The sequence below is a fragment of the Phacochoerus africanus genome, chromosome 10 (genome assembly GCF_016906955.1).
Source record: "Phacochoerus africanus isolate WHEZ1 chromosome 10, ROS_Pafr_v1, whole genome shotgun sequence".
Taxonomy (NCBI): domain Eukaryota; kingdom Metazoa; phylum Chordata; class Mammalia; order Artiodactyla; family Suidae; genus Phacochoerus; species Phacochoerus africanus.
The window spans coordinates 133,852,263-133,866,014 of record NC_062553.1 but is presented as its reverse complement, the minus strand read 5'-3'; the positions used below and the strand labels follow the sequence as shown (position 1 = coordinate 133,866,014).

Here is a 13,752-nt window from a genome sequence, read left to right as displayed (position 1 = left end):
ACGGCCCTGACTGGCCGCGGCTTGTGCGCCTGGGCAGGCGGCAACGTACTGACCTCAGCACCATGGGCTCCAGGGCCTGAGAGGCTAGTCGCTCGAACATCCGCTGGAGGGGCGGGTGCAGCGCGTGGTCCTCGTCGGCCAGGGCGGCGCTGCACCGCTGCAGCAGTCGTGCATGGAGGCCAGCTTCACACATGACTTGCTGGTTTCTTTCTGTGTGCACCAGTGATTGTAAAATATTGGCCACGGCAAGTTGAAGGTCCAAAGCATGCTGAAGTTAAAGAAACCCACGCCACCAGGGCACTCTTAGTAAGACAGGTGAGAGTTCTCTCCTTTCAAAGGTGAAGCACACCTTTTCACATGAGGTCTCTACACGCCCCCAATTACATTCAGAGGAATTAAGGAGCTGGCTTAGAGGGACAGGGCAACGCCAGGACAGGGCTGGGGGAATATTTCTTGTCTTCATCTCACTCAGCTGGACTCCATCCTCTCCCAGGTCTTTTGTATACATGACTACATATAACTAACCGGATTTTTATAGAAAGAGTAGGTATGAAGTCTTTGTCATGGTAGGCAAATAATCAGTTTAAAGGAAATCCCATGGGTAACATTTGTGACATTTCAGGCTTTAGAGGCCATATAACATTTTAACAAAGTCACCCAAACTCCAGTTCACTCAAACTCTTGGTTGCTGCAAGTGAAAATAAGTAGCCTCAGCAATGAGATCCTGCTGTGTAGCACGGAGACCCATGTCCAGTCACTTACGACGGAGCATGATAACGGGAGAAAAAAGAATGTATACATGTATGTGTAACTGGGTCCCCATGCTCCACAGTAGAAAAAAACTGTATTGGGGAAATAACAATAAAGAAGAAATTACCAACCTAAAAATAGATAAATAAATTTTTGCCAAGAGAAGAAAAAGAAAAACAAATAGCCTCACAGTAGTATCTTCATTTTTCTTTCTGTATTATTTGTTAACAATTTCCTGGAGTTCCTGTGGCTCAGTGGTTAATGAACCCGACCAGCATCCATGAGGATGCGGGTTCAATCCCTGGTCTCGCTCAGTGGGTTAAGGATCCAGAGTTGCCATGAGCTGTGGTGTAGGTGGCAGACAAGGATTGGATCCCACGTTGCTGTGGCTGTGGTGTAGGCTGGCGGCTACAGCTCCGATTCGACCCCTAGCCTGGGAACCTCCATATGATGCGGGAGTGGCCCTAAAAAGACAAAAGACAAAAAAAACAAAACAAAACAAAACAAAAAAAACCAATTTCCCACTGCTAAGTGGAATTTAGAAGGAGAAACAGAATGATTTTGGCACCAGAAGTAACTGTCTTGGTTGCATTTTAACAAATGAGTTGCATTCTAAAACATATGTTTCTATTGTTCATTAAGCAAGTAAAGGCTCAGGGGCAGGAGGCGGGAGTGGGGTGGTTGGGAGCCTGGGGTTAAACAGATGCAGGCTATTGCCTTTGGACTGGATTAGCAATGAGATCCTGCTGTGTAGCACTGGGAACTATGTCTAGTCACTTATGATGGAGCCTGATAATGTGAGAAAAAAGAATGTGTACATGTATGTGTAACTGGGTCACCATGCTGTATACAGTAGGAAAAGAAACTATATTGACGAAATAACAATTAAAATAAATAAATAAATAAATTATAATCATGTTTCCCAAAAAAAAGAAAGTAAAGGCTCAAACAGAAAGAAATCCTATTTTTTCCTTCACTTACTTCAGTATGGGACATAGAAAGTTCCATATGGCTCTCTCGGCCCCACTCCCTTGCTCACTGCAACCCACACCTTTCACTCACTAAAGACGGGAAGGAACTAATATACCCAAGCTTACTTCTGGCTGTGTCACTGACCCAACAGAGGCCAGGAGGTCCAGCATAGCAAGCATGGCTCCTGGATGGATGATGACGGCATCAGAACTCTGGAGAGATGAAGCTGCCACATGCAGTTTCAGGTCAGCAACATTTTTAGGAGGGTAAATGGGGGGAGTCGAAACCGAATGATATGCATGTCTATAAAAAAGAAAGAAAGGTAATTTGGTATTTAAATTCAATCACATTCTTTTTTCATTTTCTTCCGTCTTCTGTTACCCTTCTCCACTGATAAACAAAAAGCCTTATAATACGGGGTTGGGTTATGACACACGTTAAAGTGGGAAAATTAAAAAAAAAAAACAAACTTCAAATTCCTAATGACTCACATATAGACAATTTAACTGGCAATTCTTCTAGGCTGTTATGTGTGCCTTTTTTTTTTTTTTTTTTTTTTACCATTTACTATCTGGATTGTTTCATTAAAGAATAATAGCACATGGTGACTAGTTAACACTGCTCTCTGTATATTCGAAAGCTTTTAAAGAGTAGATCCCAAACGTTCTCAGCACAAGGAATAAAAACATTTCTTCCTTTTTTCCCCTTGAATCTATATAAGATGATGGAAGTTTCCTAAACTTACTGGGTAGTCACTTTGCAATAACATGTACGTTAAGTCGTCATAACTTTCACTTTAAACTTATACAGTGAAGTATGTCAATTGCATCTCTGTAAAACTGAAAGAAAGGAAAAAGAATGGCAACCGAACCAGATGGTATAAAGAAAAGGTGAAATTATAATGATGGAAAGATTATGACGGTTCTGATCATTTCTGATGAAAGTAAAAGTTACTTAAATCCCTCCCCTGAGCAGTTCACTGGTGGCACAGCGGGCTAAGGATCGCGCTGTCACTGCAGGGGCTTGGGTCACGGCTGTGACACGGGTTTGACCCCTGACCCGGGAACGTCCACATGCAGTGGGTGTGGCCAAAAAGAAAAGACAAAATCCCTCACTGAGATTGTGCCCTTCTGAAATTACCTATGTGTTTTTTAGCTTTTCCTTACGCCACGGGTGACATCATCAAGAACTGACAAGATCAGAGTGGCCTCCTCTGTAACCGGTTCAACTGAATCAGAGTTGGCTTGGAATCCTAGCCAATCAACAATAAATGCTATGAAGCATCAAGGAAGTTCTCCTTTAGTTTTATCTGGAACTACATTCACCCTCTTTGGCATTAGCCTCCCTACAACTGAGACCGTTCATCGCAATTTTTTTTTTTAAATTTCAAGGGGGGATATTTTATATAACGAGGTCTCATGAGTTAGGAGGCCGAGGTATGTGTGCTAAACACGTCACATTTCTTCTCACCAATGAGCTCCACTTTCTACTTCATATCCTTCTACATTTCATGACGTTTGCACATTCTGTATCTCGGCACAAGGAAACAGATGCTTGTGGCTGCAACCTATGGGGGCTCTTTGTTCCAATGAATCGGTTTCAGCAAGATCTGTCTAATGCTGAGCTCTGTCACAGAGCAGTTCAGTTCCAGCTCCCTGGCACAAGAGCAGCTTGGGAAACAGATGCTTCAAGTCACTGACTTAGTAGCAAAGAACTGGCACTGCCATACACACATATATATTTTTTTCAAGTAGCATTCTCTTTTTAACCGAGATTCTAGGAAAGTAGTCAGCTTCACTTACAAAAACACCCACATGTGCTCTCCTAGTTTATTTAAAGCCAGCATATCTCCCACCTACTCATTTTTTCACTCGCTGTTTTTCTTTTCTGTTTTTGTGCACAAAAATTTAAGTTCTAAACTTGCTAAGATATATTTCTAAATGCTTATTGCCAATAGGTATCCTCCTTTCTTACTCTTTAAAATATTTTGACCTTTTTAGGAAAAAAAAAAAAGATTCATAATTCCTCTATAGAATTAACAGGAACTCCAAACCATTAAAAAATTTCACAAAAATTATTTTCATTACTCACAAAAAGTAACTCAACATTGAGAAAAAAAAAACTGATTCTAATTCTAGTTACAGGCCTTCTCAAATTACTTCTGACTTGCCAGATTTAATATAAATTTGAAATTAAATTATTGATATATATGTCCAGGAAGAAGTCCTTTGTGTCTTTGGAAACTGAAGTCTCTACCAGTATGTAAATATTATAGTAGTAAAGTTTTAAATCTCACATAAAAATATTCTAACGTAGGAATTACATTTATTCTTCTCAAATTAGGAAAATACTGCCAACACTGTAGAAATCTAAAACATGGTATTTATTAAATAAAATTTGGTCTATTTTAACAGATATTATAACCACACTAATTCTTACGAAGTCACTGAGGTAGTACCACGGGTAGTGCCGCTTTTCAAATTGAGAGACTGCAGTAAGATTTTAAATGAACAATTACCAAGCAACACCTACCCATTTGCAAAGATAGAATAAAATGATATTGCAAAATTTATTTTTAAGTTGCAGATACTTTTAAAGCTTACAGAAATTGCTACCTAATATGTCCATCTAAATTCTCATATATACTTAAGACCTAGCTACCTCTTTGGGGACTATACACTTAAATTGTGAGTTGCATTAGCTCAATCATCATCAAGTGTACAGGCACTAAGTAAGTAACAGAGACCACGTCTGAGTGATAACTAGAACTCACCACCTTTTTTGCTATTATAGATACATTCTGAGGGGTTTGGTTACTATTTCGTATTTTGTTTTCACTTCTAGCTCTGACTGAATATTGTTCAGCTCTGTTTCTGTGCCATTCTTCCTTCTGAATAAGGAAAAAATTGTAAGTTTTAGTTTTCTGAAGTAAAGTTCCCTAGGGAGTTCTCTTGTGGTTTAGCTGGTTAAGAATCTGGCATTGTCAGTGCAGTGGGCTTGTGCTGCTACTGTGGCATGGGCTCAGTCCCTGGTCTGAGAACTGCCACATGCTGTGGGGGCGGCCAAAAATTTTTTTGAAAAAAATTAATAAGTAAATAAGGTTTCTGAGTTTTTTCCCCTCCAATTCTTCAACTACAGAAAAATCTCCAAGATTTTAAGGCCAAGCAAGTACCACAAGTTCAAAATTTCTTTAATATCTTAATCTCCACAAGCGATAAAACTAACACAGTGGTGGTTTCTCCTTTTGCCAAAAAAGCCACGCTACGCCACAGCGAAAAGATGCTCATAAGCCGACATAACCTGAGATGTTCTTGAGATAGTCTATGTTCGGAAGATACTCTAGCTTCAAGTTACTACACTGAGCAATAAACACACTGTTTTCTTTATTAGCTTATGGCTCTTATCACTGAGCAAAATATATATAACCTGACCAGAATGGCAACTTGAAAATGTCAACGCTGACATAACTGTATGAATAGCTTCAGCAGATCCCTTGGGGCACGTCAACTTGTAAATCTAGTAAGAACTCCCACGGATAAGATACACTCAACCAAACTGTTGATTCAGTGAGCTTCCCCTTAGGTCAGACATGTAGCATCCTTACATGGAGCTATGCTGCAAAGGATGACAAAATATTTTTTATCTAAGCCTTAAATAATTCTATGCCATGGAATAAAATGCTGTTTTCCCCCTGTCGAATTACTATTTAAATAAATAGTAAGTTCTGATAGATTTTAAAATATATCTTCCTTTAATCTGTGCATTTCTATTGAAAAGTATTTTGCAGTTTTTGGTTAATACTTAATGAGTTAAATGTATTTAAACATAGCAATTTTAAAGCCTTTAACATGTATGATAGAATCATAAGTGTGATTTTTTAGAAATACTTAAAACTATTTAGTCAACTGAAATTTTTTGTCATATCCAGTAGTTCTCTGGGATAGTGAGGACACATGAATCTTCCAACACAAAGTATACCTTATTCATTTTAGCAACAGAAACGTATACAAGGTCAACTAAAATTGATTTTACAATTTCTTTTCTTTTCTTTTTTGGCCACCTGTGGCATACAGAATTCCTGGGCCAGGAATGGATCCAAGCCACAGTTGTGACCTATGCCGGATCTTAACTCACTGTGCCAGGCCACCAATCCCACTGTGCCACAGCAGGAACTCTGATTTTTTAATTTCTTGAATCAGGAACTGCTTGTAAAAAAACAAAAAAGAAATAGTAGTTTTTAACTACAAATACATTGAAAAACACTAAATTTGCTTAAGACTATTCTGAACTATGTGATCATTTACTAGAAGAAAATGAGTTGTAAGTCCCAGTGTAAATTTAAGAGAAAAAGGAAAATATAACCCCTATACCTAATGAATATTACTATTGAAATGTACTGAAATACTGAATTTGTAACAAATACTCTAACTTTAATACTAAATTAACTCCAACTAGATTCAAGTTTCAAAATCTGAACAACAGAAATAAAGTTAGGGAGTTCCCGTGGTGGAGCAGTGGACACAATCTGACTAGGAACCATGAGGCTTTGGGTTCCATCCCTGACCTCATTCAGTGGGCTGAGGATCCGGCGTTGCCCTGAGCTGTGGTGTAGGTCACAGACATGGCTCGGATCCTGCGTTGCTGTGGCTGCGGCTGTGGCTGGCGCTACAGGTCTGATTCGACCCCTGGCCTGGGAACCTACATATGCCACAGGTATGGCCCTAAAAAGCAAAAAAAAAAGAAGGAAAGAAAGAAAGAAAGAGAGTTAAACAAGAACATAGCAGAACCTCAGCATTCATTTTAAAAAGCCACAATGGAATAATATCAATACATGACTTAAAGCTTGTACTTGACTCAGAGGAAAGCGGGAAGGAAGAGTATTTGGTGCCAAGTGCACAGACTGTGATCACTCTAAGTACACGTTGCAAGTGGAATCTCAAATGGGTCTTAATTATACTCTTGTCAATCAACGGCTGGTTCTTTATATTCATTCATAAGCTTTACACATGAAGTAGTCTAGATCCAATTTCAAAGGGGTTTACACACAACTGATGAAAGCAAAGAGCTAGGGTAGGTTGCCTTTTTTTTTTTTCCCCTTCACTTTTTCAAAGGTTAGCATGCAAAGTCTTGTAACAGAATCACATTTCAACTGGTTGAACCTGACTGAAAAAACAGACCTTTCCTTAGCCAATGCTGGGGTGCTTATTTTGGAGTAATACGAAAAACCAAGGAATGACCCCAAGCACAGCTAAAAGAAAAAGAAAAAACTGGAAAGTACTCTACTTAAAAAGGCATTACGTCCTCATTTCTGCATTACTTTTCATAAACTATGTGCCTGCTCGAATATGCTGGAGAACAAAAATTCTACCAGTGCTTCCTATCTTCATAGCACCAACACAGTTGACTTTCAGAAATACACTCAGTAGACACTGACCGTTTAAAAAACAAAATCAAATCAAATAGAAAGCAAAACAAAAACAAAAGCCTCACGTTACAAAGCACAAAAGCCACGTTAACACATAACTGAGCCCAGAAGAAACGACCCACGCAAATACAGATTGACTTCTGAGATGGGACCAGTACCTTTTCCTGGACAAAGCTGGTGTGCCCCAAGGAGAGGGGAGAGAAGATTCACTTGTCAGGCAAGGAGGGATCTGTTCTGCACGACTACAGACAACAAAACAGACAGGGCGGTGCGAGGAGGTTAGAAGAGAACACAGGTGGGCAGCTGGTTAGTTGCACAAAGAGCTACCGGTACAAGTTCAAAAGGGAGGGAGGCCCTCCAAACTCAGCAGGAACAAGGAGCGAGGCCGCAGCCCACGCGCCCGGGGAGGCAGACGGCGTGTGTACGGCAGAGCCTCGTTCGACATCGTTAACGGTTACCACATTTGCTCAACACAGTGCTGGAGGCCTCGTTTTCTGACAAAGCAAACTAAAAATAAGGTGAACTAACTAGGTTCAGTCAGAAAACAGGCGGACAAGATTGAATCCACATACGCGGGTTTTAATTTTAAAAAACATCTTACTCCCAGAGCACTACACCAACCCGTCTGTCCTCTAAGTTAACACACGTGCAATTTGATTTTCAAGACGGAAAATGTCTGAAAACTTAGTTTGATGTTCCCTGTATTTTCTTATCTAAATACTAAGGCCTAAGAAATAGTAAGAAACAGGGCCCACCCATCTCCGTAGGTATTTCAAAGCTGTAGGAAATACCTAGGATAGCTGTAGGATTATTCTACAGTTAAGGGTATAAAAGCTATTCGCTCTACCCGACAGAGCTACTTGCTGTCCTTACAGGGACATTATAGAAACAATTCATTGCTTTTATGAAGTAAAACTACGGAAGCTGGAAAAGTGATGATGCTTTTGGGGCAAATGAGCAGCATGATCACCCTTAGCATTACTTTCAGAGTGAAACCTTAACTGAAAAAACATGCGTCCGCAAGGAAGTAATCTGGGTACAGCAACGGAGCTGTGGAGCAGAGTTCAAGGGTCTTGGAACTCTGGATCGCCCTCATCATGTGTTTTACCGTGATATACTGGAACCGCTTTTTTTAAAAAGCGTCTGTATTTACGGTAAAGGATGGCCATGGTCAAAGCAGCCTAGGGCTGAGCTCAACGCGCAGTGCCCGGCGCCATGACGTGGCACATGCACAGGTCTCTGGAGGAAGGAAGGGTTCCAAGGAAGGAGTGAGCAAATTAATCTGCTGGACTCCTGAACCACCAGTGACTCCCGGGGGGCTCCACCATTTTTTGAAGCCTGTACAATGTGGAGGTGACCGTGAGTGTTGAGACGGCATCATCCGTCTGAAAATACACATAATCATAACCATGTTTTCCTGAGGACAACTAGTATCAAGCACCCAAATTCCCCAGGAAAAAGGAGGAAAAAAAGAGCACGAGGAAGTAAACAGGAAAGTAAACTGCGTAGACCTTCTTCCCTCAGGGGCATCAAAAGCTTAACTCTAACCCTGGTTTTAGAAGTAACATGCAGACGTCCATGCTGCAAAACTTCGCATCAAAGGAAGAGGAACATTCACCAATAAAGTGAGAGATGAGGGAAGAAGAGAGATTCCTTCAGTCCCATTTTCCTTTAGGTTGTAACTAGAATTCGAGCCGTCATGCGGAGGCACACCCAGCATGCTCTCTAACTCAGAGCACAGAACAGAGCCGTACCTGTCAAAAGAATCGGTGGCTACTTTGTAGAGATAAATAAAGAGTTTGCTGCAGTGCCGCAAAGTGGGCGACACGGCGTCCAGCAGGGCCGCGTCTTCCTCCAGAAGTCTTTGAAACGGCTGTGTATTTGAGGGGAAGACATTCACGGGGCTTATTTTTCTCAGGTCTGAGAAGCAGCCAAGAAATCGAACGGCGTCTGCCAACTTCTCATACTGAATCTCCGTTTTGAAGAAATGGGAGTTGGCGGGCTCATAGCGCATCGCGGCCGTCAGGGTGCAGAACACCGTGTGGAGCAGTTCAAACACTTGGTGCTGGTTCACTTTCTCCCAGCCGTTCTTGGGTGGCGAGCTCAAGGATCGCTCCATGGCAACAAGCAAGGACGTGATGTACACAAACCCTCCAACCTTCCGAAAGACTGTTCTTGAACGGTGGCTCTCTCGAAGGACGGACAAGAGGGCCTACGGGAAAAAGACACGAACAAAGCCAAACTTCAGATTCAAACTAAAAAATAACTGCAAATGAATGTCACAGGGGACTATCATTCTGTGAAGATCTGACGAGAGCACTTTGGTCGTTTCCTCAACAAGCAGTCCTAGGAAGCAGGTCGACCGTTTTGCTGGCTAAAACATGGCACATTAAAAGCAGAAGATACTTTCCGGAGACATCATCACACATTTCTTTTGATAGAATAAGGGTTATATCCAAATCCTGGCTGAAAAGCTTCTCCTATCTATTTGATGGATAATGACATCAAGGAAGTGACTGATTTTTTACAAAGTAATTTTATTAAATAAGTAAAGTACACATTCCAGTGTAAGTTTACACAATCATGAAAACTTAAAGGTGTGCATGTGTACGAAATGATTTACTCTAGAAAGGATTAGAGAGGTGGTCAGGGCAGCCAAGTCCTGAAGTATTTCGATTCACATAAAGTGGCTACAGCCTGATGCGTTGGAAAGAGAAGTCCCTTGAGGGGACTCAACACATGCTCTCTCTTGCAAAGTGAACGGAAGGCTGAAAGCTCTTTCCCAGAATGGCTCTAAGCACTAAGAAATAAAATCTGAAGGCCAAACAGGTAAAACAATGTTTTATGGCTATCAGTTATTTTTTGAAGGGCCATCGTTTTAACGTAGCTATTAAAAATAACACATTATAAATTTACCTAACATTTTCTGGGGCACTTACTACGTACCAGGTACTTCTTTCAGTGCTTTATTATTACCTTATTTAATCCTCTCAATAATCCTATGCCTTGGGCACTTCTATTATTTGCACTATATAGATGAAAAATTGAGGCTCCGTATGACTAAATAATTTGCCAAGACTGTACAGCTTATAACGATGGCAAACCTAGGATTTAAACCCAGGAGGTCTGATTCCCCTACTCATGTACTTAATCATGAAACTATACTGCCCCAAACAGCAATCCGAAACCTGTTTGCAAATACACAGGCTCCTCTCCCATTTCAGCAGCTGAAATCCTGTGAGAACCTAACATTCCCTAAGACCCAATGTGCAGCCTTCCCAGTCACTACATTTGAAAAGGGCATTTTATTAAAATGTCACACACATTTCTAATGGTATTTGAGAAGGGAAAGGCTAAATATTAACATGTATATTTATTACCTTTTTGAAATACACGACTTTAGAAATTATGAAGATCACTGTACATACCTATGGTTTAATTTAGTATTTTAAAAGTCAGGAAACACGCAATCTATAAATAAAATTTAGAAATACAGGGTATTCCTTCAATTATTCTGCACCCAATACATTTCCATTTTGTTTCTATGTCTTCTCAAATTTAATGAAGAGTACTTACACTTGTAATATAATTACATTAACACAAGACTTCTAACGTTTGGATTTTTAAGCATCTTATAACCTAGCCTGTAGGTTAAATGCAAGGGCTAGAGTCAGAACATGTGGGTGGTAATTCTGACTCCAACATTAAACGACGGTCAGATTCTTAACCTTTCCGCGCCAGAGTTTCACCTCTTATGTAAAAAAGCCGAAGAAAACAATAGTAAGTGACTTCACAGGGAATACATGTCAAGCTCTTAGCAAGGCACCCAGCCTAGAAGCCCTTCACCATCATCGCCTTGCAAACACACCGGAGAAAAAGAGGACAAGTAGTATTTTAAATCTGTGGAAGGGCAAGGAAAGAGCTAAATGTGCACAAGAACACACTGCTGGTTAGAACGAGGAAAAGGGTTAGAAGAACAGTGCTTATTGGTCCGAAAGTACTCTACAGTGTGCGCTGCTGGATAAGCCCACTTCCTACTGCCTCGACACTGGTGCTCTAGGAGTTCCCTTGTGGAGCAGTGAGTTAAGGGCCCAGTATTGTCACTGCTGTGACTTGGGTCGCTGCTGTGGCACAGGTTCAATCCCTGGCCCAGGAACTGTCACATGCTGCGGGCAAGGCCAAAAAACAAACAAATGAAAAAAACCGGCACTTGGTTGGCACTTTGGCATTATCTCAGCATAATCTTAAAACTAAATAAACTATTTTAAAAACAAAGGCAGCACGTACTCAAAACTCATTACTTAGTTATTTTCTGTATTTTACGACTATTTGTGCTCTTGAGATACTGGACCCTGGGATGCTACTGTACCTCTCTTCCCAATCCGCATTCAGTGACACATCAGCTGCCTGAAGCAGGTCACCGTGGGAGCACGGACCCCATGGAAATCAGGAAATGCAACCATCAGACTCCCCTCTTGCCTCTTCCAGTCTGAGAGTTGGTTCCTGCCATTTACCAGAACAACGCTGCCTTAAAATCACCAGGTGCCCAACTGCCTCTTGTTGGCTACATCTACCAAAGATTTTACAAGTCCAATTACAAAAGTACCAAGAAAGAAGTATGATGTACGTTTATCTTATTTATTTATTTGCCTTTTTTTTTAGGGCCACACCTGCGGCATGTGGAGGTTCCCAGGCTAGGGGTCGTATCAGACCTGTAGCTGCCAGGCTACACCAGAGCCACAGCCATGCTGGATGCCAGCCACATCTGCGACCCACACCACAGCTCACGGCAATGCTGGATCCTTAACCCACTGAGCGAGGTCAGGGATTGAACCTGTGTCCTCATGGATACTAGTCAGATTCGTTTCCACCGAGCCACAATGGGAACTCCAGATACATCTTTTAAAAGTTGGCCACCTTAACAGCTTTTGAAGGCACTTGTTTTTTCCCTGACAATTCCTGCAAATATACAAGTGTCCCCCAATATTGATATGCATGTAGATTTCCTTCTTGTCTAAGAGATAAACTGTGGTCAGAGTAATCTTGTTTTTAAATTAACATGCATATTCAAAACTGTCACTATACTCAAAACAGGAGAAATATACAGTAGCCTAAGGAAAAAAAAATGCAAACTTCTCATTGATGAGAAATGAACCTGAATAAAGCAAAAGTAAACAAAAGAAATATGCAATTCAGAAGGCAGCTCTACTTCCCGTCATGTCTGTGGCAAGAATGGGGTGAGGGTCCTGGGAGGGGGAGTCAGAGGGAAAAGAGACGGCAGGCATCAGGTGGGCCCCTGGAGGCCAGGTTAAAGACACTGGCTTTCCTTCAGCTGTTTTTATTTTGACATAAATTTTAGACTTGAAGAAAATCTGCAAGAATAGTTCATAATAGTTTTAAGTCATTCAAAAATAGCCACAGGTTTTACTAGTAAGAATAACAACTTATCAAACTTACTCTTAGAATGTCAGTCTTCAGCTGTAACTCTGTGGGTGGGGCTGAATGCATCAGCCCCAGGAGAGTGCCCATGTCATCGTCCCCATTGGGAGAGAGCACCAGCTGCTGGATAATCATCAGGGCGTGCTGCCGGCACTGCGGGTACCTCACTATATTATGGGCACACCTGGCACCTCCAAATTCTCGAAAAATTCCTTGAAGGGGGGAGAAAAAAATACCATGGGCTCACTTAAAACAGTCTAAGCTAGATGAATTAAAATCTGATCTTTCTGTAGAAAGAGTCATTCAAAAGAATGCACATAAAACCTACCCGACTATTTCACCTTTTAAGTTACCATAGGAAATCACCCTTTAAATTTACAATCACAATACAAGACAACAGAAAACTGTAGCGGCAAATGCATACACAAATTTTCTCTAGAATTCCTTAATGTGATAGTGTCCTGGTATGTTCAACACGTCCAACTTCTCCAAATCCAGAGCATGCAGAAACTTCATAGGTAGACCTCAAAGACACCAACTTTATTTATTTATTTGTCTTCTGAGGGCCACACCTGCAGCTGCAGGCCTATGCCGCAGCCACGGCAACGGTTAATCCTTAACCCGCTGAGCAAGGCCAGGGATCTAACCTGTATCCTCACGGACACTATGTTAAGTTCTTGACCTGCTGAGCCAGAGTGGGAACTCCAAGGCCAACATTTTTATGTAGAAGCTTTACTGAACAATACCTGAAATCAGTTTAATAAGAGGGTTTTAGAACAATATCCCAAATCAATGAGATTTAAACTGAACAAAGCTTCCAAAATAACAGCAAGCAAAGAATGGAATGAGGTATTCTATAATGAGAAAAATTACAAGGAACCAAATGTTTAGTTGACAGAGTACACGAACAGAAAAAGACAAACTGTGATAGAAAAGCAGGAGTCACTGCACTGCCTCACGGGCTCTATGCAGAGTGACTGATTCCACCCTCACCCCCGGCTGTACAGCACACGAGACAAGCAGAGGTCGAGGAACGCGGCCAGTGTCGGTCGGACAGCCGTCAAGCAGGATTCATGCCTCTACAGCCCTGTGCTCTAGCCTGTGCTCCTGACCATGAAAGATACTCTTCGTATACTAAATACCACCTTCGAGTATAAAAACATGGA

The 13,752-nt window shown here is 41.3% G+C and overlaps 1 protein-coding gene across 6 annotated transcripts in view; it reads right to left on the bottom strand.

The window, feature by feature from the left end:
• The window catches only part of WDFY3 (WD repeat and FYVE domain containing 3), a 242,334-nt gene that overhangs the window by 115,900 nt on the left and 112,682 nt on the right, over window positions 1–13,752 (bottom strand). For 5 of the 6 annotated variants that reach the window (XM_047798488.1, XM_047798492.1, XM_047798490.1 and 2 more), the window contains 4 exons: window positions 12,605–12,798; window positions 8,902–9,359; window positions 1,848–2,025; window positions 54–268 (listed from right to left, as the gene is read on the bottom strand). In XM_047798488.1, the coding sequence (XP_047654444.1) occupies window positions 54–268; window positions 1,848–2,025; window positions 8,902–9,359; window positions 12,605–12,798 (1,045 nt within the window). Of the gene's footprint in view, window positions 1–53; window positions 269–1,847; window positions 2,046–8,901; window positions 9,360–12,604; window positions 12,799–13,752 lie in introns of those variants that run through there. The other variant, XM_047798493.1, reaches the window with a different exon arrangement.